The following is a 26685-nucleotide window of genomic DNA, read 5'->3' as shown; positions in this document are numbered from 1 at the left end:
AGGAAATGAACACTCAAATACAGGGAAGTGGAGGGCAATGAACGCAAGTATATAGGCATGTAGATGACCAAGAGGAAACACTGAACACCCACCATATTTTAGCATTGAGAAAAATCAGGTATTTTGAGGAATCTTTCCTCGCTGTCATCATGATTTGTCTTGATTTTTGTCTTCTGACTGAGGCAATCAACTGATACACACCATACTTAATGCACAGCAATGCTGTAAGCCATCATAAATCTATTGTCGAAGTATTTTTTATTTCAAATGTATGTCTATTGGACAAAATGAAACATTCATGAACAAGTGTTTAAGGACTGCTCAACAATGGCCCAGTCCAGTGACAATACACGAGCTGCGGTAGGCCCTGAGCATGTCACAGTTGAAAAGCGTGACAATGCTGTTTTTAATCCTAGGGATACTTTACAGAATTCAGTCTACCCTGTCTAAGAACTTCATATTTACTGTACTTTATGTCCCACATGGTGTTCTTATCAATACAACTCTCAAAGCTCCATGCTATGGCCTCATCTGGGCCCAGGAAGGAACCGAGGTGTGAGAAACATTAACATCTGTAGAATCAGTATAGGGGAAGACCTCTGAGAACCATCCAAGTCAAGGTGTTAATTCATTAAAGAACAATAAGGTGGCCTGACCTGATGGTATTAGCAACCTAACTCATTAACATTTAGAGGGCAGGAGGGACTTTGAAATAGGATATTAAACAAGAGTTTAAGAAGCTCTAGGTTCAGTCTTCAAGATTGGTGCCCGGAAATACATCCCACGTATTTCTGTGATTGCTTTTTATTGGAATTAAGATTGAAGCTGTATTAACCGAAGAATCATCCTTTTTCCTATGAACACCTTGTGTTTTTCTTACATACTGAAGACTTGTTGTGCGTGTTCTCCACAAAAAAAAAAAACCCAAGTGAAAACACTTAAGAATGCATTAGAATGCATACTAATTATAAATTGAATGTGCAGGTACACGTGTGTACATACACTTGTGAATGTACCTGTACGCACACACACAGTCATTTCAATACACACAAACACATAAGTAGTTTGTTAAAAAAACAATGGACCTTTATTGCCATTTCACTATAGATTATACACGTAAAACTCAATAGCAACAGTTTAAGACTACTTCCAACTGGATGAAATACAAAACAATGCATCAGGATGACCAGCATTCTAACAAACACGTCAGAAAGCCAGGGGAGAAAAAAAAAAAAAAAAAAAAAAAAATCAAACCAATTATTTAAATCTCAAAACAGCATTTAGTAATGCAAACATTATTTACAAAATAAAATAGTTTAAAAGTACTTCATGCCATGCTCCTTATTTCAAGGACACAATCAAAAATCCTTCAAATTGTACAGGAACCTCTAGTATGGAAAAGCAAGTAAAAGAAGAAAAAGAGAAAGTAAAACTCCAGCAGAGTGGTTAAGAGACATGGTTACGCTGGAGGCCCTGGAGAAGATGAAGAGAAGAGACATGGTTCTGCTCAGACGTCTAGAAAACAGGGACAGCTTTATGTGACGCATAATAAAAGCATTCTGCACAAGGAAACCATACGCTGAAAACTCCTAAAATGACACTTAGAAGCCAGTGGTTAGCGTTCATGAGTATATACACATACAAACAAACTGCACAATACTAAAAACAAAAAACAAACAAAAAAGTTATTCAATAATTAAATATTATATAATACAAGGAGATGGGAAGCTTGGTTTTTATGTTGAATTAATTATTATATTTTTATACACAGGAGTGTATGGGTGGCCCTGACTGAAAATAAGACCCAGGGTCAACTATGGATGCGTGTCTTATGTGTGGGAGTACAAGCAAGGGCCTAGCAAGGGCCTAGCCTGGCTAGCCTGGTGGCGGGTGTGGTGTTGGAGGTGGTTGTTGGGGTGGTGTTAGCAGCCAGAGCTAGCGCTAATCTACGCAGCGCTCACTGGCGGTTGCTCTTGATGCGCTCCAGCCTCTTCTTGAGGTCGTCGAGGTTGGCGGCGGGCGAGGAGGAGCGCGTGGGGCTGTGCGAGTGCTCCTGCTGGAAGTGCGACTCACGGGACTCCTTCAGCTGCGACAGCTTGCTGTGCAACATGTCGGTGGACGAGGCCACCGTGGGCTTGGACAGCAGGGAGGTGAGGGGCGGCCGCTCGTCCGCAGACGACTGCTGCTGCTGCTGCTGCTGCAGCTGCGAAGAGCAGAGAGAAAACAGAAAGAACAAAACACTGCTTAGACCGAGACGAAGCCAGAGAAGATCATACTGTGAGTGTTATGACAAAAAGGGTAATCTAGGTCACCCTCTTAGATCAAAGACCTTAAAGGAACACGCCACCCATTGTCAGTAGTAATATATGTTCTTACCCTAACTTTCACGAGTTGAGTCATTCCTCTCCCGTGTCGGTACGTGCACTCAAACGCTCTGGTGCGCGGTGCGAATGTGTTAGCATGTTGCTATGCTAGCGGGCTCAGACGTAGCCATAGAGGGAGGAAGATAGCAGTAATCAAAAACATCCACGTTTTCCCTACTTAAATACAGTTGCACGAGTAGTTGATAAAAATGTGTAAGGTCACACAACATGAAACGTGGCGATTTTCCAAGCGAATAAACAGGAGAACTACAATGTGTGGCGCAATAGCACTTGGGAGTACTCCGACCTAGCGTAGTAATATTAATTAACACCTAATTGTAGATCCCAGCCATGCTTTCCGCCGTTTGCAGCAAAGTGGAATTCTATGAAACATGAAATCACTATAATACTTCTGCTTGTCATCACAACCCTTCACAATGCATGTTATAACCATGATTGTTCACAATCTACTTTACCACTACCTGCTACTTTGCTAAGTCAGCTCAAACTAACGCCAGCAGGGCAGGTTGTCTCTATTTACGGAAATTACTGTGTGTGTGCCTCGGAGGGGGAGGGGGAGGCTGAACTCTGTGGTGGATAGGATCTACAATTAGGTGTTTAATTAATATTACTACGCTAGGTCGAAGTACTCCCAAGTGCTATTGCGCCACACATTGTAGTTCTCCTGTTTATTCGCTTGGAAAATCGCCACGTTTCATGTTGTGTGACCTTACACATTTTTATCAACTACTCGTGCAACTGTATTTAAGTAGGGAAAACGTGGATGTTTTTGATTACTGCCATCTTCCTCCCTCTATGGCTACGTCTGAGCCCGCTAGCATAGCAACATGCTAAAACATTCGCACCAGAGCGTTTGAGTGCACGTACCTACACGGGAGAGGTATGACTCAACTCGTGAAAGTTAAGGTAAGAACATATATTACTACTGACATTGGGTGGCGTGTTCCTTTAATAAAAGTAAACATTTAGGGTCAGTTACCAGAACATGGATTAAGCCTAATCCAAGACTACAGTTTATCATCTTCATCTTAATTCTTTTTTACTCTAAGACTAGGCTTAATCCATGTATGGGAAACTGGCCCAAATATACATTCATGAATTGATTAAATAGGTAGCAGTGCTACAGGCTGGAAGTGTTGAGGCCGAGGCTGACCTTGGAGTTGTTCTCTAGACCATGTCTTTGTCTCAGGATCTTGAGCCTCTCGTAGTAGACGGCTGGTTTCAGTTCCTCCCCGTTGCTGTTGATTGGGACACTGCTGGAGCTGGGCATGTACGTGGAGGGATCACCAACATGCTGGGGAATCACTGCACACACACACACACACAAATATGGGAAAAAAACTATAAAATGCATAGCCTCATTATGAGCAGAACCTTTAAAACAGGCAAACTATTGCATCAAGTTGCTTTAAGTATATAATGATTAATTAACAGGGCCATAGATCAATTTACAATTACAATATACCCTGAAAATGAATCTAGGATTAGTCCTCAAGTCAGCACAATCTACAGGGGTATAGAATGTTTGTGTGTATGCGTCAGCATTGTATGTGTGTATGTACCAGTGCTGGAGGACTGAATGCGACCTTTGCCCTCGCGCTCAGACTCGATCATGCGCAGGCCTCGCTCCACGTAGCTCTGGAAGAACTGGGATGTGTTGCTCAGGAAAGGCTCAACATCAGCATCCGAATACTTCAGCTTATACTCATACAGCTCTGTCAGACCCTGTACACACACACACACAAAAAACAGTTTTAGTCCTTTTCCACAAACCATGGTTTTACCAAGTGAGATTTGAACCAAATTAAAAATGTACCTCTTTAGTGTTCTCCTTGGAGCCAATCTTCTTGAAAATCTCTGAAAGAATTTCACTCACTTTGGACTTGGACATCTTTTCATCCTATGAGTAACATAAATATACATCATTAATTCATTTCCAACTCAACCACCACACTGAACAAGCCCCGTGCTCAAAAAATAAACACAACTCTTCCATACCGTCCGGATCGCTCCCTTCTCAGACCCCTTGTCGGATTTGTGACCCGACAGGTTGCCCGCATGCTTGACCACTCGCCGCAGGTGTGCCTCCAGCTCTGACTCATTGCGGTTCTCGATCATCGACAGGTGATCCAGGATCTGTGGACATGAGCCAACAACTGGTTAACACACTGTAAAAAGCGCCACTACATCAACTAACCACACACACAGGGGTTTTCCTGCCCCCAGTACAAGGTCAATATGGACAGCTTTCCATTTGGCCTTGGAGTCTTTTGAACATTGTGCTCTAGGTGGGCCTCTGTGGTGGTCATACCTTGGCACCTTTGAGCTTGCACAGGGTGTGCAGGAGGGTCTTGAGTGTCCGGTGGGGGACGTCGCTCTTGAGCTGCTTCAGCTTCTCTTTGGGGAACACCTTCATGAAGTTGTGGACGTCCAGGAGGATGCGGTCCAGGTTAATGCTGTTGATAGTCTCCGGAAGGAACCGGATCATCCTCCACAGGCACTGAAGAGAAGACGGTTCCACTCATGAACACACATCCATGAGGACAAGAGCTCATACACGGACTAGGGTGGTCCTTATTTTTCAACTTTTGAAAGTTCATGCTCTCACCCCACAAATATGTTTGAATAAATAAAAAAAAAATAATTGGGCAAAATTTTATCAATATTAAATCAATATTTAGAGGTTGCTCAAGACCTTTCAAGTTTAACACATACTGTGCAGTGTGCATATTCAGGATTATTTGCGCATTATGTGATACATTGTGCTAGGATGTATAATTGTTTAATAATATATGCTTATGGCAGCAATTAACTTATTTGACCATGCAGTCAATGTGTATTGATTATTGGTGACCACATTAAAATGAGAATTCCATATTGTCCATGCAAATTTGCAATGCGTATTTGCTGATCTCATCTGCTGATTCTGGTATTTCCCAATAATATGCTGTTGTGAGCAATTCATAGCAACTCCTGTTTTAGTTGTGATATGTCTTTCAAGGCATCAATGTGAATGAAGCACAATAGACAATATACACTGAGACAATGGCTGAAGCAACACGAAGCAAATCCGCTATATGGTTACATGGATCAGAAGAGACTGAAATAACTGGAACAAAGTTACCCTCCAAGAAGCAGGTTTTATGTTTGTTGTAATATCACCATAAAACATTGAAAAAAAACTTGCGGTGACCAAAGAAGTCTTGGTATTCTAGGACAAGGCTAGGATTCCCGTCGTCCCCAACATGCCATAAAACAACTGGAAACACTTCACGACAAGTGGCAGAAGCTGAAGAAAAATGCCAAGAGAACTTCTGAGACTCAGCAGTGCAATGTAGAGGCCTTCATAGACTAGTTGGGAGACCTGTTTGATATTGCACATCAAGATGCACTCATTCTTCTCAAGAATCCAGAAGATGGAGACTTTCTCCTGGCCCAAAGAGAAAGAGGACGTCCAGGGTGTACAACTGTACAATATGATGATACAATTTAAATCTCTCACTTTGGCCTTGGACACTGACTGGATCTGCTCCTTGTTATTTTAATTCAATGATCAAGATATACATCCCCAATCGCCCATTGCGGTCTTCTGATGAGCGTCTGTTATGTCGACCAGTCATAAACACTAGGTCAAATTCAAGACTCTTTTCCTCAGTGGTTCCATGTTGGTGGAATGAGTTGCTCAGTGGTCTCCGTTCCTGTGACAGTTTTGGGTCATTTAAGAGGGGTCTAAAGGCATCTGTTCAACATGCACTTAGTTCATTAAGCGCTTCTTATGCGTTATGGTTTGTAAAATATTGTTTTATTTCCATTAGGCTGTTGATTAATTTGACATTGTTGTTTACTATTGATATTCTCTTTAATGTAGTCTTAGCATGTTATTGTTTTTATATTATTGATTGAATGGACATTATTGTTTATTATTGCTTTTCCCCCTCATTTTCATTGTTTATTTCATTAGGCTATTGATTTAATTGACATTGTTTATTATTGCTATTCTCCTTTATATTATTATAGTCTGACCAACAAATAGTATTGCATTTTATTTTGTTGTGCGTTCTTAAATGGTACAATGTCTGCAAAAATGAGCGATTCCGGAAATACTGAAAGGCCTTGAGCTACCTCTAGATATTGTAGGAACAATTCAAAATTTTGCACAGTGTGTTTTTATTGATATCCTAACACATTTAGGGGTGAGTTGAACATTTCCAAAAACATTTTTTACCCCATATAAGGACCACCCGAACACGGACATTAGCACAACTGTGATTTATACCTTCATGACCAATTCTGAGAACATCGGAGACCCTGCTGTAGTGAGAAGACTGTCTTGTAGCAGCACCAAGAGAGCACTAATGGAAGAACAGAAGCCATTATTAGTACACCCGATCAGACACTGACACACACACAGACAGGACAGACGCACACAGGCACACACAGAGACAGACAAACACACACACACACACACACACGCGAGGAAGCCGACCTGAGGATGTTGGTCTGGTCTGACTTCTCCAGCACGCGAACCACCAACAGGTTGACCGAGCGGATGAGCTGCTGGCCGTCCTCGATGTCCTCCACCCGCGCGTCCAGCATGAGCGTGATGAGGCCATGCATCAGGTCCTTCAGCACCCCCATGGACGCCTCACGCGCCAGACTTTCCACAGAAAACAACTGGGAGTGGACCACACACGAGAAATCGCACAATGAGAAAGAATGGTCCAACACTTCAATACACACAAACCACCCCCCACCACACACACAGACTTGGCATAATGTTCTACTCACAAACAAACCAACTAATCAAACCAAACTAATAAGTCTAAGGCTATGATCACAGGACATTTAAGAAACATCTTATCTAGAAGATGTGGAATTTGCGGATGTTGCAACAGCTTAGAAAGTGCCTGCTAACATGTTTAAAGTACTTTAATTACTAAATGGCATTTGTGTTCAAAACAATTTCAAGACATAAATCAAACGAGACATTTTGGCTATTCATTGGAAAACATTTGAACACAGTTGCTTCCTTGCGACAGACTAGTTGCACAATTGGTAAAGAGAGGAGGAGAATTGTTTTTGCTCACAGAGAGCATGTTGCCGATGATGCAGCTGTAGAGCTTGAAGATGTCCTTCTTGTCCAGCCGGTCGTCAGCCATGTGGGTGTTGTAGATGAGCCGCAGCTGCATGAGTGTGGCGATGAGGAATTGGTCAATGTGGCCCGACATGGCCTCTGCCTTGTCCTCCTGCCGCAACACCTCATCGATCTAAACAAGTCAGTACACACAAACACTCAGCAACAGAGCTATACAAATACCTTTATCAATAGCTATGCAGGGATATTCAATTCTTCAACGGTTCAATTGATACAAAACACAAACGCAGCCATGTTGTGTCTACTGAACAAGGATTTCGGTGCAGAACAGGGTCCTATTGCACAAAACTAGGATAAGGGATTAAGCCGGGATATCTTGGTTATCCTGGCTCAATTTATCCATGATCCAGTTGCACAAAAGCGGGATAGGGGGCAGCAGAATATGTTATGGTATAAGTTACCATGGCGATTTATTCTGTGGAGCTAGCCTGCTCCAGACCAGGCTAAGTTCCAGGATCTATTTAATCTCATCTCTTATCTCAGTCAGCAGTCACCACAAACGGAAACCAATAGTTATACCACTGCCCACTACACATTGGCATCACATATACCTAGACCCACTGTCATTATTTAAACGCTTGTGATCATTAATTAACTTTTACATATTCGCCATTCTCGACCTGTCATGCGACGTCACCGGAGTACCTAACCATTTCGCGCGTGGTGGTCGCGGCACTAGTTGCAATATTCTCCTAAACAGAGGTGTTGCTGTTTGTTTTTGTTGTGAAAAGACTATCGCTACCTACTTCACACCGTAGAAGAAGCAATGAAGCCGCTCTAGTTGCCATGGTGAATCAGTGAATCTGTGATCGGTGGCGGGGTCTATTTGAGGGAGCCATGACCGCGCACTTATCCAGGATAGGTTTCACCTGGCTTGATAAATCAGTGTCTGCTCATCCTGGTTTGCTCGTTGTGCAACCAATTAAGCCTGTACGCTCGCTCTTGTTTTGGATTAATTGAGCGCAGCTCAGTAACTTATCCCGGATGTCTTAATTCTGCTTTTGTGCAATAGGCCCCAGGAGAGTTAAATGTTGGAATGTGGAATACATAGAACCAAATAAAAACAAAACTCCTGCAGTTGCCAGGCCTGCTTCGTGTCCCACCTGTGCTAGGGCCTGGATACTGGTGTTGATGTCTCCACTGGCCACCTGGGAGATGACGAAGTTGATAGTGGAGGCTGTGCTGTTGCGGAGGTCATCAAAGTGCGGAGACACCGAACGGATCCTAAAAGACAAAACATTGAGAGAGAACGAGAAAATATTACTCGAGAGAAAAATGCACCATGTACACTACAGAACACAATGTAGATTGTATTGACAGCGTATTTGTAAACATTCACCTTTATATATAGCAACAGTGGCTAACATTCTGTGCAATCTAATTAATATAAACATTAAAAAAAATGAGCACCCATGACCTCTGACCACTGAAGATAAGATGGGCGTTCACATTAAAGCAACACCAAAGAGTTTTTTGTACCTTAAAATAATGTTTCCAAAATCATTTCAGTGGTTCATCAACTTGTAACAGGGTGAACGGCACTTCTGCATTCGCTTCGCGGCCCTCTATCGGGTATAAATGCACTATGTAAGTTTGCCAGATCGGGTAGTGCATCTGTAGTTCGATGGAATGAGACATAAGAAACTACAAATTTGACTTGAATCTGATGTCGCAATACATCGTACTTTCATAAAATCATGCAACATATTCTACCTTGTTTGTGGACATTGTTATTAGCAAAGCTAGTGATAAACAAATAGCGTGCGTCGAGAGAGGAAAAAAAAGTTCTTTGGTGTTGCTTTAAAGACCTCTGGCTGCAGCAGCAGCAGAGCCCATAGAGCCCCGTCATGCCTGTTCAGCCCCACTGGACTGTAGTGGTCAGCAGAGGACTCACTTGGGCTCTGGGATCATGACCGGCTCCAGCAGCTCGTCCAGCTTGTGCTGCACCAGGTCGGGCAGCTCGCACACATTCGTGTGGTCATTCTCGATCATGTCCAGGTCAAGCTGGAACTCCCGTGGGATAGAGGGCGCCGAATACTCGGAGTGAGCGTTGTGCTGGCGCGCTTGGCTGTGGATAGAAAAAAAAAAAAAAAAAAAAAAACAAAAAAACAGTCAACCTCTTATAGAAATGTCTGAATCCGTTCATACATTTCTACAATGTAACGTTAAGGATTTTATACAAACAGGTCAACAGGGTTTTTGCCATTGGGGTGACTGGGTTATGGTGTCGCGTGATTCAGCTTTGCCTCAGACTACCTCTGACGCCCTCACTCACAAGCATGTGATGCTCCTGCTAACTGAGAAAGCCCCTCAAGGCTCCTGCCTCTACCCTACGTGCGTGGCTGCGGAGAGGGGCTACTGGAGGAGGAGAAGGAGGAGGAGGAGAGGGCGGCAGGAAAGACCATACTTACATCCTATACGTGCGATACATTATTCTGTCCACGGTGAGCGGCACACACGCGTGAGAGTAGGGAGTTATACAAAGAGAGGAGAGAAAGAGATACAGGCACAGGATTAAGAGAGACCACATGCAGTCCGCCAGAGCAAAGGAGACAGGAGAGGGGGAAAACAGGAGAGAAGAATGGCAGAGTCATCATAGCAAAGAGATTAGTCCGGTTACAGGCACACTAGGAGTCTCAGAACATGCAATCCATTCCATGCGCTGGTCAGGTGAGCGGAAAACAGAAAGGGTTAATAGGGAGGGCCTTTTTTTAAAAGACCTTACCACATCTTATAAAACAAAGCCAGTATGGATCTAGTACTACATGAGTCAATATGGCCTCTCTTAAGAACATGGCAAAAACCGGCCTCTGAAAAAGAGTGTTCATGGAGTGTTTGGAAAAGGGCCTCCTGGTGTTTGGGGGACGTACTTGAGCTTGTTGGGCATGTCCTCCTGGGCAGCGGCAGGCTTGCGCATGAAGGTGGCGCTGGGGTTGGTGGGGTGCTCGCGCTGCGCCCGCTCAGCCGGCTTGGCGGGAGCTGGGGGAGTCTTCTTTGCCGAACGCTTGATGCGCTCTTCCAGCATACTCAGGTCCTTCTCAGAGAGCTGCAAGAGACAGCGACATTGCTTAGCCCAATTCTCCAAGGCAAAGGTAAATTCTCTCAATCTGATTGCTCTAGTTATGTGACTCTAGTGATGTGTAGGCCTTTCTAAGCAATTGATGCAGTTTAGGCAGTGAAGAACCTTCACAATGTTTATAATAGAGCCAGATGGGTGCTTAAATCAAACTGCTCCCCATTAGGCACCAGTGTTAAAGAGGGCTGAAATACTCTGTATATGCTGCTGTAATAGTGCCTGTAAAAGTGTATACTTATTGTTTGTGTAAATACTACTGTATTCAGGGTTCCTACACATTTTCCATTTCAATGTTTCATTCCATACTTTTTCCATACTCAAATATTCAAACTTCTCAGTAGATTTTTCTGACCATTTTCTAGACATTGTCAATGGAGCGTTCTATTAGCATTTGAAGAGCTGTATAATAATGTTTATTATTAACTTGTTAGCCCTCAGAAAACACTTGCCCATTGTTGGATACTTTTTATTGGGGAAGTGCTGTGTTGGAAGGTGCACTCACATTTTTAGTTCTCTGTAGATACAGCATAGCCTACATACATGTACTGTATATTGGAGACTGCACTGCTGGCAGAGGCCTCACCATAATCAGTATTATTTGTTTGCAATAAAAGTTTCAGATAATGCAGTATCCATGTCTTGGCAACTTTTACAAAATCAAAAAAGTCTACCAGTGTTTTAGCAGAAAATAGCAGAGCTACGCAAACATACCAGTGCATAGAACAGGGGTTTTGGTACCAAAGTCCCCTTGTGGGAGAGATTTGTTTCTGAGGACCCCCATTCAATTGTATCTTGATGATGGTGGACTGACAGTTAATAAGCTACACAGTACTCAGTTCCTACTCAGTAGGAATGGTTCATTATGACCTGAGTGAAGTGATTCAGCTTAGTACTGTAGATGCAATAGTCTGGAAACACAAATATTTCTCCATACCCTTGTTTCTTTTTTCCATACTTATCCAGACCTGGAAATTACTCAAATCCAAATTCCATACTTTTCCAGGTTTTCCATACTGCGTAGGAACCCTGTGTATTTAGGAAAATATTTTGCACAAACAACAAACACTCACATTGCCAATGAGTTTGAAGACCTGGTCCCCACAGACATTGTACACCACCACCACAGTGTTGAGAGCAGCATTCCGGACAGTTGTGTCACGGTCACCAATGTGGACAGCGATGTCCTTCAGGCATTTAGCCGGAGTTGGCTGGCAAACATTCATTCCGAAGCCCTCAATCAAGCACCCTAGCTCCTCCAAACATTCTGGGTTTAGCAAAATGAACCATAAAAGGAAAAGCAAAGATTACAAACAAATCATGGTAACACTATTAGTGATAACCATATTCTTTAGTACTGCAACAGTATTTACGCATGTAAACTTTAGTCATGAGTAGATGATGGGCTTTGTTATGGTGGAGTGTTTGGGCTTCCTCACCACATCTCTGCTTTGAGTTCTTGGACTTGGTGCCCTCCATGAGGAAGGGAAAGAGCTTGCTGGCGGGGTACACCTTAGACAGGATGGAGAGGATGGCCCGCACGTCCTTGCGCACCACGTCTTTCGACTCCCCTACCTGCTCAAAGGGCACAAGGGGAATCAAAGAGTTTTTAACCATTCCAATGTAGGGGTTTCATTTTATAAGAATAATAATGTTGTACATACCACATTTCATCACACACACACACACACCTTGAGGATGAGGTAGGGGATGAAGGAGGAGGCCTCGTAGTCGCTGAGGTGGTAGTCTTCGCGCTTCAGCATGGTGAAGAGCAGCTTGAGGAACTCCAGTGCCTTCATCAGAACGGTGGTGTTGGTGTCAAAGAAGCGCAGCGTGAACCACTTCAGCACCAGGTCCAGACAGCCGATCACCGCGTCCCGCTCGTCCTCCATGTGCTGTTCATTTCCCCCAGAGCAAGAAAGAGTGGACAACAAAGTGAAACTAAATGACATGATGGGACAGATAACATCTCCCGTGACTTGGCATGTGAAAAAGGCCTATGAGTGGCCTCCTCAAAAAATGAGATACAAAAAAAAAAATAAAAAAAAAAAGCATGTTTGAGGACACCAAGGCTGTCAGAGTCGGTTGTACCTCGATCATGGAGCCGATAGCTTTGACGTGGCGCTGGAAGTCAAAGTGGAAGAGCTCGTCCTGGAGCCACTTGGCCAGGCAGATAGACATCTGGGTCTTGAGCTGCTCGATGTACTCATCCCTCGGAGTGTTGAAGTTCCACTTCAGGATCTGCAGGGCAAGAATTTATTATTGAACATTAAAAATTAGGATAATTTAATTTGATTTTAATCTGAGTCTAATTAAAATCGCCTGTATATTAATATTCTAACTCATGCCCCTCGTGATCTGGGCTATGAAGGTACCAACCTTGAGTGACTTCTCCTCCTTCACACGCTGCTCCTTAGCGTTGGGCACCAGGATGAAGATGGGGCCGGACTTATCCTCCTCATCCTTGGCATTGGCCTTGACCACAGTCTTCTTCCCCACCACACCCTACCCAGGAAAACGTGAACATAAGAGCCATTACATATATACTCAGACAGACAGATAGACAGACAGACAGAGACGGACCATTAAATTCTCTTCAACACCTCCCTGGTATAAAGAGAAACTGGGTGAGTGCTTTGCTGTGTAAACCCACCAGCCCCAAGTGCACTAGTGATTGCTGTGACTCATGACAAAGGACACCAACATTCTTACAAAGGTACCTGCTTGTCGTCAAGACTGTGGTCTGAAAGCCGTTTGGGATTACTGATATTACTAGCTCTGTCCATGCCAGAGTTGAGTTCCACACTGGCTCTCTACATTTAATGAACACAGATCAGCTTCTTAGTAAATACTTACCCTTCTGCAAAGGTAAAGTCTTTCTAAGACAGTATTGTTTCACTAGTCCTTTTCCAAACGATTAGTGTAAACAGTACTAAAATGGAACAATGTGTTCAAACAAATGATGACATGGGGGAAATGAACCTTTTTAGCAGCTGGGCCAGCTGACTTTGCTCTCTTGGTGTCAGGTTTGGATTCTCGTTCCCGCTCACGTTCACTGGGAGCAAAGTCATCTGCGGCACTCTGGGCACTGGCTGGAGCTGAAGGAATGACAAGATCAAGAGAGGATACCTCAGTAGCTATAGTATACACACTCTACATACTTCATTAGGTACAGTATACTACACACTACATACTTCATTAGGAACAGTATATACATACTACATACCTTATTAGGAACAGTATATACATACAACATACTTCATTAGGAACAGTATATACATACTACATACCTTATTAGGAACAGTATATACATACAACATACTTCATTAGGAACAGTATACATACAACATACTTCATTAGGAATAGTATATACATACTACATACCTCATTAGGTACAGTATATACACAACATACATCATTAGGAACAATATATACAAAGAGCATCATATGGGTGATCCTTTATGGATGCTGAACTAACATCCAAGAGGTTAATTTAGCTTCATTGCTGCCCACTTTAAATGTTGAACTTATGAGAAGTAGTGAGGGGACTGTGGACAGGCTGCTGTAGCAAACTGAACAGAACAAAGAGTTCTACTAATTCCTCCGTAGGTCAGGTCCACTGTGGTACCTGTGGTGGGTCTCCCAGAGGAGGCTGCCTTGGTTGGGGCGGCTTTGGCCGGAGGACCGAGCTTGGCCGGCATCACCGCTCGTGCCTTCTCCAACATGCCGACCACCTGGTCCTTGGACGCCGGCTACAGAGCAGACAGAGAGGAAATGACATCATGAGATGAACCGAGGGAAGCAGTAGGTGGGACAGAGGCCAGTGCACAACAAAAGGAGAGTTTTGAGTAAATACTTTTTAACATCCTCCATCTCATTCATTCAGAAACCACAGAAGCAAAGAGGTCTTCTTACACAGGCCAAGGTCACGAGGACACACCGTACCTTTAGCTTGCTGGTGGCCTTGGTCATCTTCTCGTAGCCCAGGTGCATCATGAAGGTGGGCAACGCGTCCTGGGCCTTCTTGCGCACGTCTCCGCTGCGGTCCTCCAGGCAGCAGTAGAGTTGGGGCACACAGAGCATCAGGTCTGGGGACGCCGCCCGCAGACTGGGCAGCCTCTCGGCCAGCCAACCCAGCAACTGCAGACGAGGAGCACAGGGGTCACGGAGGTCAGACACACACATTCTCTTTCCATTTCATTTTCCCCAGTACAAGGAACTTCACTTGTTTGATGGGTTAGTACAACTTTCACAGAAGACTATTTAAAGGGTCACTAATGAACCAACCCATGAAATCACTGTTGGGACAGGTCTGGAATTTCCCCTAGGGATCAATAAAGTATATCTATCTATCTATCTATCTATCTATCTATCTATCTATCTATCTAACTAATTCATAGATATGTCCATTTATCTTGATTTATTGAATTGATTGATATTTGATTAAATACCACTAACAATTATTTCACTGCAGGACTACAGCAAAACACCCTGCCGACAGGGGCAAGGCCACAGTTCATAAGGTGCTGAAATACTGTGTGTGCAGCTGACAGCCTTAAGGGGGTTGTTGGCGTGTGGTTAGTAGAGGTGGGAGGGGGGTCTGGGTACCTCCTGTCTGAGGAAGGGGTTCTCCCTCTTCAGCTCCTCTGACATGTCCTCTCCCTCCAGCCACTCCTTCATGCCCGTCTGCTCCACCCAGGCATTCAGTGTAGTCATGGCAGAGGTCCGCACATTCGCCTGGGGAGGGGGAGAGAGGAAAGCCCAGGGCCAACTTGTAAATCACATACAGTCACTACCAAACAGTCAGTGACCGCTGATAGAGTATGTGTGAGTATGTGAGTGTGAGCATGAGTGTGTGTTATAATCTCTACCTTGCTGTCTCCAAGCACAGTGATAATGGGAACTCCCAGATGCTTGACATGCTGCTTGAGGCCAGGGCCCATTGCTATGGCCAGCTGCTGTAGGATATTTAGTGTCTGCTGAACCTGTGGGCCCACACACACACACACACACACACACATATGAGACATGACATGATTTACTGCCCTCTGCTGGTGAAGAAAAAAAAAACAAAAAAAAAAAAAAAAAAACCCAATCGTTTATTTTCAAAGGCAAACAGAAGTTCACAAGGAGGATAACATCACACAGGATCATACAGACACACAGAGTTGGACTCCTCACCAGTAGTTTGTTGGAGTCATTGAGACGGCCCTTGAGGGCCAGGGGCAGCTCCCCGATGTTGGACTGGATGAACTTGGCCTCAGAGATGACCGCAGCCACTTCGTCCAGACCCTCCTTACGGATCTTCCAGTTCTTGTCCTCGATCTTGGACACCATCTCAGATGTGATCTTATCACTGGAGGCAAAATCACGCAGGTTAAAGATGCACAATAACAGGCCAGAAAACAAACTAGCTGCATGTTGAATGGATGTGTGTGGTTTGTGCGTGTTACCTGATGTCTGTTCTGGGCAGCAGGTCCATGACATCTCCCGCTCCTCCCTCATCCTCCTGCTCGTCAGCATCCTCTCCGTTCTCCTCAGCACCGCCCTTCTTAGTGGCACCTCTGAAGGGAGCCGGAGCAGACTGGCCCTGCATCTACACACACACACACACACACACACACACACACACACGTTAGCCTGCAGTATGAATGCTGGGATAAATTTTCGATAGACATAATGAATGTTGTGGAATTACTAGGGCTGTCAAAATAACGTGTTAATTTCGATTAATTAATTACAGAAATAATAACGTGTTAAAACATCTAACGCTGATTAATCGCATTTCATAGTAACATTTGACCCAGTGCTGCAGTCTGGCTATCGTGACTGAAGGAGGCAGATGAGAAAGCACTGCTTTGAATGAAACATTTAGCCTACGTTTTAAAAAAAAAAAAAAAAACGCCCAGACCAATACTGTTGACAGGAGATTCAATTTACTATTTCTGTACTAAGGTTTCATCCTGTCTGTTTGGTGTTTGTCTGTTCATACTCCCTTTGTGATTGCAATACAGAAAATCCTTAAAATAAAATTCTTAAAAATAAAATAAAAATAATGCTAGCTTTTGCTGAGCCTTAAAAATAAAATAAAAATAATGCTAGCCGCCAGCCTTGTCAAAGTTAATTTTGCTAACGTTTTGCTGAGCCTACACTACATTTCCGTTGCAATCGTTTTCCTACTGTTTAGTTTAATTTCTTGAACTTCTCTATTTCTTATCCTGGACTGCCACCTACTGGATAAAAAAGGCAACAAACTATTTTATGTGTGAATAAAAATCTACAACATGTTTGAATGGCCAAAAAAAAGGATAAATCATGGGGGTATTCCACACATTACCTTGGTGTTAGGGTAGCCTACTCTGCACATGTCATTGACAGTAAGTGGCAACTTTAGTCATTTGCATTTATCATGCTAAACATCTGACAGCAGGCATGCTGATTCCTGAGCCAAAGGGGAAATTATGATAAAAGAGAGAGACGTTGAACTTTAAAGTCTATAATGTTGGTTTAGCTCATCTGCAACTAGTTTTTAAGATATGTTCATAGCAAAAATGGATGCATATCGATTAATGAAATCACAGATTGTGTAATTAATTAGATTATTTTTTTTAATCGAAAGTTTACGAGACTTTATTGAGCACTAATACACATATTAGTTATGTATTAATGGCCAACTTGTGTTCCTTAGCATTACCAAAACTTGGTATTTTGTGAAGTGAAACATAAATGTATTTGTGTATGGCATTAAAAGGTTCAAATTCCTGACCACTTGCCAATAACAAGGTTCTGAGTGGTGCCATCTTGTATAATTAGGTTCTCTCTCATACTTTTGCTAATGCTTTCTTTTGATGATATCAGCATGTTCAATAATGCTGTGCTCTTAGCACATTCATAGCTGTGGTTTTCCAGAATGCAGAGCTGGTTATGGCCTACACCGCTTCAGGGCTTAAGTTTACCCTCCCCTCCCAAACACACACACACACACACACACACACTGACTCTATAGAACAAACACCGTCAGCAGAAATGTACCTTCTCAAACTCGGCGTCGATCTGTGAGAGCAAGGCGGTTTTCTCATCCTCAAAGAACATGCGCAGTGGAGCTCCCATGTAGAGATACATCACGCCAAGCAAGGTGATGGCAGATGTGCGCACCGCCTAAGACACACACACACACACACACACACAGGGTAGAAGCTTTACTTTATCTCTCTGGCATAATAGATTCAGTTTCACACAAAGGAAATGTGGCTGTGGCTTTAAGATATGGTGTTATGTGAGTGTAGTATTTCAACACATTTGAATTTTATTTCCATATAATATGCTTAGCAACTTGCAACAGGTGTAAGAATAGGTGGCTTCGTTGGTTTAGTATGTAGCTAATGGGCATTTCATAGCCTAAATGACACAGAACACTGGCAGCCTAGTCGACATAAAATAAACAAAACACTCACCGGATTGGTGGCACCCAAAGCAGTCTTAACATTATTGATAAATGCCTTCACATTGATCCTGCAGGAAACAGAAATACAATGTTCAATGGATCTTCAGACACAAACCCATAAAATCATAAATGACTAATTTTAATTAGCATGTGGAAACATACCCTGTGAAACCAAATTCCTTCATGGCGTTTGCCAACCAGTTTAGAGTTTCAGCCTGATTCTTGGGGTTTTTCTGTGCAAAAGCCAGGGACACCACCTAAAGACAAAATCAAGCACATAAGAGTTCAGTTAATTAGCTTGTTATAACATTGTCCTTAAACATGACTTAAACCTCCTTTGTTAAAAATATCTAAACTTTCACGTTTATGTCACATTATGTTGTGTGTGTGCATGCTTGCACGCATGCACATGGAGTAAGCAGGTGCATGTTCGTGTCGCACTTCTCTCTGGATCAGTGACAACAGAGTGAAGCTAAAAGTAGGTTACAATGGCATGGGTCTATTGCCAATTCCACAGGTGTCTCTGGGGCATGGGTCACAGCTATTAGCGCTCTGCATTTAGCCACTTATCTTATCAGTCACCAAACAAACGTTTCAACAACAGCTTCCTTCAGAGGACCATTTCAATTAAATATGATATTACAATATTACGATATTGTGGCAGCCGTGGCCTACTGGTTAGCACTTCGGACCTGTAACCAGAGGGTTGCTGGTTCGAACCCCGACCAGTAGGCACGGCTGAAGTGCCCTTGAGCAAAGCACCTAACCCCTCACTGCTCCCCGAGCGCCGCTGTTGATGCAGGCAGCTCACTGCGCCGGGATTAGTGTGTGCTTCACCTCACTGTGTGTACACTGAGTGCTGTGTGTTTCACTAATTCACGGAATGGGATAAATGCAGAGACCAAATTTCCCTAACGGGATCAAAAGAGTATATATACACTTATACAATATTCCAAACATTTATCCACTGACAGTTCATAGTAGTATGCAATACAAATGTACAGAAATAAATACATGAGCCAATTTGTGGAGCCCCTTGTACAAGGTTAGTCCTCCTTTGCAGGGACGGCACAGACCTGTTCGGCGGTCCAGGGCAGGGAGCAGGCCTCGCCGATGGCCGTCAGCGCTTCCTTGGCCTTGCCGCCACATTTCACGTCGCCAATCTTGTCCACCAGCCCGTCCAGCACCACCAGGGCAGATGTCTTGGAGAAGACGCCCTTCTGGGCGATCAGGCCCACGATGTGCAGCTTCATCTGCATCACCTAGGAGACAGCAGGACAAAGGGCATTTTGAACAACAGCTCATAGATCTATTGGTCACCTCCATCACCTTGGTTCCTCAACTTGTACTAACACAAATACCATGTTTGGTTTACACATCACGAGGTCATGCAAATCAGGCAGAGAACATCTTGCGAGTGCTTGACCTGGCCAGAGGTCTGGTGAGTTTGAGAGTTGCTAATGACGACAAACATACCTGGAAATTCGTCTCCTTCCAGCCCGGCTTCTTGGCCAGCATCCGGACCAGTGCCTGGCACGGCATCTCGCTGCGGTCCATCTGCTCCACAGCCTGGAAGTGAGACAGCCCGCAGCACAAATGAGTGTGGTCACCCACAAGTACGCCATTGTTTTATTCGACTAAGCAGCCTGACCAAAAAACTGGCCAAAAAGGACTGCAGTGTGACCAGGCGGTCTGCTACTTGGTATCCTACTGTAACTGCATGCGATGCTAGCGGGCGTTAGCAACAGAAATTAGTTGATTTATTTTTTCCGTTTGGAATGTGCTAACTGGATGTGACACGACACAGTGCTGTACAGCGTGATGTGGCGCGACATTTTGAGCAGAACTTTTTGTCGGACGCCCCGTTTCTATTTTCTTTCGGTCACTCGCGTTGCTCTGCTATTTCGAACAACAAATACGATGCAATAGAACAATATAATTGATATAATATTCAACAATGCTACGCGACACCCGGACGTAGTTACAGTAGGACAAGCTGTGTAAGAGTAGAAAGGTCACCTTCTGAAATTCCTCCATGCTGGCCAGACGCTCCTTCCAATTGCCACTGTCCAGCTGCTGCATACAGGAAGCGGGCAACACGGCAGCAGCCTTCTCCTCACACACCTCCAGCTGGTCAGTCACACACACACACACAGTTTTGAGGGAGTCGCCCTACATGCCAGTTTTTCCATTGAAATTTCAACAAAACAAATAGATGACAAGAAATGACATGTTTAATGTTTGCTTACTGAGAGTTCAGTCTCTACAATCTCTTTGCTTTCTGGAGCCTTCTTTGATTTTCCACTGGGTGTACTGGAAGGCTTGCTCTTTTTCAGGGGACCAGCCGACTGAACATAATAGGAATAATATAGAAAGAAAAAAAAAAAATCTCATTAGTATATCCATCCATGCATCTTACAAACCCCTTCCCCGTTGGAGAGACTTGTGGAGGACAGGAGACATTAGTAGGGTACTGCCTAGAGGCTTGAGGGAGGGATGCTCCTCACCTTGGCAGCTAGGGCCTTCTTAGGAGGCCCTGAGGCCTTGGGTGGAGGCTCTGCTGCGGGCGCGGCCTTGGCTGCAGGTTTCTCCTTCTTCTCAGCTGCTCCTGCAGCACCTTTCTTTCCTCCAGCTAGCTCCACTTTATCTGCACATTCTTTTATCTGTTGCAGCAGCAAAGACAGAAGAAGAATTAGCATAATGTGTGTGCCATCAGGTGTTTGCTAATCATGAAATAAAAAAAAAAAAAAAAAAGAGTTCAGTTTGACCCAATAAACTCTTCATATGCAAAGAATCTTTTGCAAAAATCAAACCACTTCCTACATATTAGAATGCATGATAGGAATGAACCTTTGTGTGTAACATGTTTATGATACATATTTGGATGATGTGGTTGTTACCCTATCAAGCTTGAGTTTATCCAGGTCTGCCAGGAATGGGTTCACTGCCTTCTCCCCCAACACCTTCATGGCAGTGCCCAGAGCTTCAAAAGCAGCGTCGCGCACCTCTGCAGCAGAGTCATTCACTTGCTGTAGGTTAGAAGATGGGGGGGTTAGAATCGAAGCATCAGAAACAATCCAAACTCTGCTGCCATTTATCAACTCGTTTGTTTGAGCTGTGTGTACCTTCAGAAAAGCGGCACAGAAAGGCTTCAGAACACTTTTTGGCAACGTGGATGGAGTGCAGTGACGGAAACTTCTAGCCAGGAACAGGGAGGCCTGCTGCTTGATGGAGGGATTCTTGTTGTCCATCACAGACAAAATATCCTCACTCAGATTTTGTAAAGTTGTCTATAGACAGAAACACAAAGAAATTCACAATATGAGTGAGGCCCACTTGATGATGACGATGATAATAATCATAATAAAGTACATAGCTCTCCGCTGGTCAAAACAACAAAAAGCTGTCGTTTTCTGTGTTATTTCAAGCACTCACAGTTAGGAAGATTGCATCAATGGCCTCCTGCAAGGCCTGAACCACTTGGGGTTTCTTCTCTTTGAACTTCTCTAAGATGGTTGGCACCACCTTGAAAGAACCCAGAAGAGAGCATGTCAGTTAAGTTTGTTAACAACAGGAGCATAAATTTAGACTTGAAATCGCAAAAGCTCACATGGCCCGCATAGGTCCCAAACTTCTTCCGAAGACCCGCCGCTAATCCGGTTAAGCATTTGGCCGCCAGCGCCACCAGCATCACATTGGTATCTTTGCCAACAACCTGCAGAAGAGATTTCAGGGGATTTAACACACAGACCTACTTTACCTAAAGATCTCACCTGCCAGACGTCTGTCTGCTGCTCAAATAACTTAGTAACCTTTTTCAGGGCGCGAGTCAGGTCTCCATAGTCTCCATTCTCCAACTTCGGAATTTTGGTCAAAGTTTCTACCGCCTCCAGAGCCTCCTTCCTTTCCTGCCATTTCTTTGCTTCCTATATCGGGTTGCAAGGAAGATGGAAGGTGAGCATCAAACACAGTCACTAAAAACACAATCTTGAAGACTTTTGTGAACAGTACGAGCACTCACAATTTTGTCATAGAAATCTTTAGGCAACTTGGACAGGATTTCCACAGGCTCCAGGAGCTCGTATGGATCAGCAGGTTCTTCACATTCATCATCGTCATCTCCTACAAATAAATTAAAATTATACTTTTCGTACAGATACTCAAATTACAACTAAATCTGTTGCTAAATTGCCGAGAACATTACAAAGAACTCAATTCTAAATTCTGCAAAGGGTCACTTTAAAAAAAAAAAAAACGTTATTAAGATATTATTCAGCCAAACAGCAGAGTGTAGAGGGAGAGGGGTGTGACAGCCAGGCTTACCGTCCACCTGGTCTCCTCCTGAAGCTTGATGCTGCTCAAACTTGGCCTTGAGGTCCTGCTGGGATCGCAGGAAGCGGGACTGTCTGGGGGGCGATGTGGGCAGCTTCACCCACTCCTCCTCCAACTCTTTCAGCTGCACACCAGGAGACAGAGGCCAGACGATTAAGCATCTTACAGGCCAGCTCAGACAAACACCACAGACATCCTTGAAAAAGCCTGATGAAGTGCTGTGCTCTGACATATAAACAAAGTCACCCCCCAGGAGGATGCTTTCTTGGTGCCTCTTCATGAATGGAAGCTTTATGAAGCACTGCCTTTCATAAAAGCTAGTGGTTGTGATTTTTAAACAGTCAGAATTGAATATGGTGGAAAACAAACTTTTGAGCTGTCTTTTTCTCTTACGTCATTGTTAGTGAGATGGCCCTTAACTTACTTGCACAGAGTTGATGTTCTGAAGAGGGGCACGAAGTGCATCTCGGATCCACTTGTAAATCTCTACAGCTAGCAATTTGGCCTCATCTCGAACTGCCTTTTCTCGAGACTCAAACAGTTTTGGCAACAGTTTGACTACTGGCTTTAGGGTGATAATCTTGGAACCAAATTCACTGCAAATAAAATTAAAAACCATGAATAACTGAATAAATTGACCAAATCAGGCCAAATATATAGACCACTCAAAGTCAAATTTTCAATTAGTGAATAGATTTATGACTAAAAAGAAAGGAGGAGGTGAAATCTAGTACAAACCTGAGGGCTCTCCTTAGTGTCTCTACGCTTGCTACAACAATCTTGGGGTTCTTGTTGTCCAGCCCCTTAATCAGCTCTTCCTGGACCACCTCAGCTTTCTCTATTTCTACATACATGAGGCAGATATCGGAGCCCAGCTCTTTGGCCCGTGCTTTGGGCTGGTTGAAAACTTTGTTGACCACTCCCGACACTACCTCTCCAGTCGTTCTGAAAAAATAAATAAATAAATAAAAAATAAACAAACAAACAAACCCATGTGCTGAACACTAACAGCAGCCTCAAAAGTTTACCATCAGCGGCTGTGCACAAAAGATAAGCATATGGTTCTTTTGTTCGGTCAACATCTAGGCCAACACTGATGACCTACTGACGATATCCTTCACAGGCCTACCAAACAATATCACACACCCAACAACTTAGGGAGTGGTGTTATGGTAAAAGCGACATGTTATGACAACAGAAAACCAAAAACCACTCACAGCTAGAACACAGCTTGCATTTATGTGTGTTGAACAGTCCATGTGAGGTGAATGCCAGTGTCACATATCTAACGGCTATGATAACGGTGTGAGAATAACTTCCATATAGTACAGTGTTTTTACTCAAGGAAAACAGAAGGATAATTCTTCTTAAGTGAAGAAGATGAAAATATCTGCAGAAATTAAACACATCAACTAGGGACCTAAATAAGCCTGGTAGTGCAAAAACCTAATAAATAAATAAATAATAAATAAAAAAAACTGTACTTACTTGCCAGCCACATGGGCATTCTCTATATACACAAGTGCTGCCTCCAGGCCTTTGAGCTGAGCTACAGCGTTGGAGTCTGTTACAAATCTCTTTATGAGTCCCAAGTATTTTGCCCATTCTGGGCTTTTCTCGTCCGTTATCCTCTGGAAGAGCTTCAGTGCTTCCTCATATCCATTTACTCTTGCTTTCCATACCTTGAGGTCGAGCCAGACATTTAAAAGACAGAGAGGGAACAAAACTAAATGAGTTCATGACTGTGAGAACTGACCCAGTTTTCTGTGAGAATCTGAATACCTGTAATAGACAGCAGTCTGTCAAACCTACATTTAGGGATGGCTTGCCTGGGTATGGGAGCCAGATTATTTTTGCTCATTAAGTTTCTGTTTTGCTCTTTAAGTCGAAAAGCAAAAGGCAACACAGGCTACTAGAAGCTCAGGGGGCTTAGCATCAATTGCTCCGATTCGTTGTTAGCTTCTCAGAAATGCACAGCACATGGACTAAATTGCCATTTAAGCTCTTTCCTTCCAAAATGATGTCTGAGGTCAAATGTTACAAAAACAGCAATACCAGACTATTCTCAGGATTGACTCCTTTGATTTATAAGATTATTTTAAGATATTGGATTTCTTGAAACTGCAAGCAACACACCTACTTGAGTGAAATTGGACAGTTAGTTAAAAATCACCTTGTGTTCACATTTCTGATCAATAGGCAACTTCATCCATTCACTGTCGTCCCCCATGGTGGCTTCTGTATGGGTGTGCCTTATCTGTTTAACTACATGGAGGGGGAAACATCAGGAAAGGTAGCATTGCATGCATATTACAGTGGGACAAAACCGTACAAGCATATTAGTTCTAATAGGCTACTACTTTTAACAACCTTCCCACAACAATACTGAATGCATGACAAACAATCTGAAAAGCATTCATGATTAGGTTTACACAGACCAGCAAGCTAAAAGAATACCATATGAACGTTGAAAAACACAACCACTTGTATGCAAGAACAAGTTATATGAAACATTTAAAAATATATTCTGGTCGGTCACAAGCTGCTAACACGTCATTGATGAGAGCAAGGCTAAGAACGTTACATGCATGCAGGCCATCTACAACAGAAGACCATGAGGATGATGGGAAATAGCTTTCCATGCTATCCAAAGCAATATTCCATACTACAGATGCACCACCATTGAGAGCCTACTAATGCCATAGCTAATGGAGCAGAATGGGGTTTCAAATTTCATGCGGATCCATAAAACTCCGTTCAACAGCTATGAATCACGATATTCCTAGCCAGGCCAGGTGAACATAATCCATGCGCATACCGAAGTAGAGGCGACTGTTGTGACGTTCATTACAAAATCAACTGTTTGGGAAAAGGTCAGCTCCCATAATCTAAATGAATTATTACAAACCACCAACATTATGGTCATTTAACTCTGCGTCACACAGAAATATCTTCTTGCTAGTTTCAAGCACAACAGTGATGGTGACAAATTAACTGCTGTTTACATCTAAATGCGCACAGCTTGGTTGACATTATGCTAACGTTAATGTTAGCAATGTAGCTAGCTAGGTTTGTTCAGCTGGCTACATAATAACAGTTAACCATAAACTACTGTTGATTGAATCACTAACGGATTGCTAGGTCACATCTGAAGAAATCATCTGCAGAGAAGATTCTAAGCAAGATGAAGCAACTGATTTTTAGATTCTATCTTTGCCTCGCCCACCTTTTGACTTAAGCTAAATACGGGATAGATTTTCTACAGTGTAACGTTATTACTAACTGACTAGGCGTGGGGCATCAACACTTGAGCTGCATGCACATTCATTAGTTCAAACAAATTCCTCAGAAGACAAAAAAATGTGTATATCTCAGATGGCAACATCTTTTGGATGCCAGCCACATCCGCAGGGGACAGGTTTACAGCTCAGCTCAGCTTGTCAACCATGGCTGTGTTGGCTAATTTAGCTTCAGTTACCAGCGAAAACAGCCAAGCTACCAAGTTAACGTTGGCTGGCTAGGGTAGCTAGTTAGCACATGAACTGGGAGGGCCTAGCCAGGCTGGCTAGCATCAGCTACACTCGAAACGGCGAACACGTCCACCACCTCGCCATTTCAAATGTTTACAACAAATCCATCGCTACACGACCACCTGATAATATATGGGCATAAAATGGTTGGCATGACAATGCAGTCACCATACAACATGGGCACAAAATAAACCGACTCACTATTGTTTGACACAAGCGCTTGTTATTTTATACACAACCAGGCCCCGACAACGCAATGGTGGGTGCAATAAATGACTCGTTAATCGTTAAAAAGCTGGTTGTCTTTACAGCAGGGCAAAAGGACATTTTGATATAGAATTCACTTAGTTACATTACCTGTGTTCCGACAGAGAAGGCAGGGTGATTTTATGCAGATGGAGCTGATACTCAATCATTACTCTTCGGGCTTTGAAACGCCTCCAAGGGCGGAGAGTCAGAAGGAGGGACCCAAATGAACAGAGCGTGCTTCAAGCAGCCGTTTATACACGGTGACGCATACATTCGGCTAACTCCAACCAATGCCCACCCTGTCTTGAGAGATTGACTGGGAAAGAAGTTTGACGGCTATGTTTTATTTACAAATGACGAAAACGTTATTAAATATACTGATATACTAAATAATTACTATAATTACTTTTTTTTATTCTAACAAACAAACTAATTTAGCCTACTTTTTTTACACAAATAGTTTTACAAATAGTTGTATGTAGCCATTTTATTTGACCAAGATGACCTCTAAAGTAGGG

At 43.3% G+C, this 26685-nt stretch overlaps 1 protein-coding gene across 2 annotated transcripts; it reads right to left on the bottom strand.

Annotated features, from left to right (window-relative positions):
- Positions 1-1061: 1061 nt before the first annotated feature.
- ckap5 (cytoskeleton associated protein 5) lies at positions 1062-26405 on the bottom strand. Of its 2 annotated transcripts, XM_048257009.1 has the most exons (45): positions 26276-26405; positions 24562-24653; positions 23877-24070; positions 23127-23333; positions 22813-22984; positions 22380-22512; positions 22078-22178; positions 21869-21982; positions 21667-21771; positions 21492-21581; positions 21182-21346; positions 20957-21085; positions 20564-20719; positions 20306-20404; positions 20076-20186; positions 19533-19625; positions 19133-19318; positions 18219-18313; positions 18067-18124; positions 17645-17770; positions 16066-16208; positions 15794-15968; positions 15484-15597; positions 15221-15349; positions 14558-14752; positions 14241-14364; positions 13595-13710; positions 12992-13117; positions 12704-12853; positions 12304-12507; positions 12052-12187; positions 11686-11879; positions 10410-10585; positions 9951-9974; positions 9434-9607; positions 8643-8763; positions 7472-7651; positions 6871-7058; positions 6661-6736; positions 4696-4884; positions 4383-4520; positions 4201-4284; positions 3947-4109; positions 3538-3689; positions 1062-2203 (listed from the first exon to the last, which is right to left on the bottom strand). In XM_048257009.1, exons 2-45 carry the CDS (start codon positions 24616-24618, stop codon positions 1958-1960), a joined length of 6108 nt encoding a protein of 2035 aa, XP_048112966.1. In that variant the 5' UTR covers positions 24619-24653; positions 26276-26405; the 3' UTR covers positions 1062-1957. The 2 variants fall into 2 exon arrangements, with proteins under 2 accessions (XP_048112966.1, XP_048112967.1); XM_048257010.1 differs by lacking the exon at positions 9951-9974.
- Positions 26406-26685: the final 280 nt, after the last annotated feature.

This window comes from Alosa alosa, chromosome 11, assembly GCF_017589495.1.
Source record: "Alosa alosa isolate M-15738 ecotype Scorff River chromosome 11, AALO_Geno_1.1, whole genome shotgun sequence".
Lineage (NCBI taxonomy): Eukaryota > Metazoa > Chordata > Actinopteri > Clupeiformes > Clupeidae > Alosa > Alosa alosa.
This window is presented reverse-complemented; position numbering and strand designations above follow the sequence as displayed.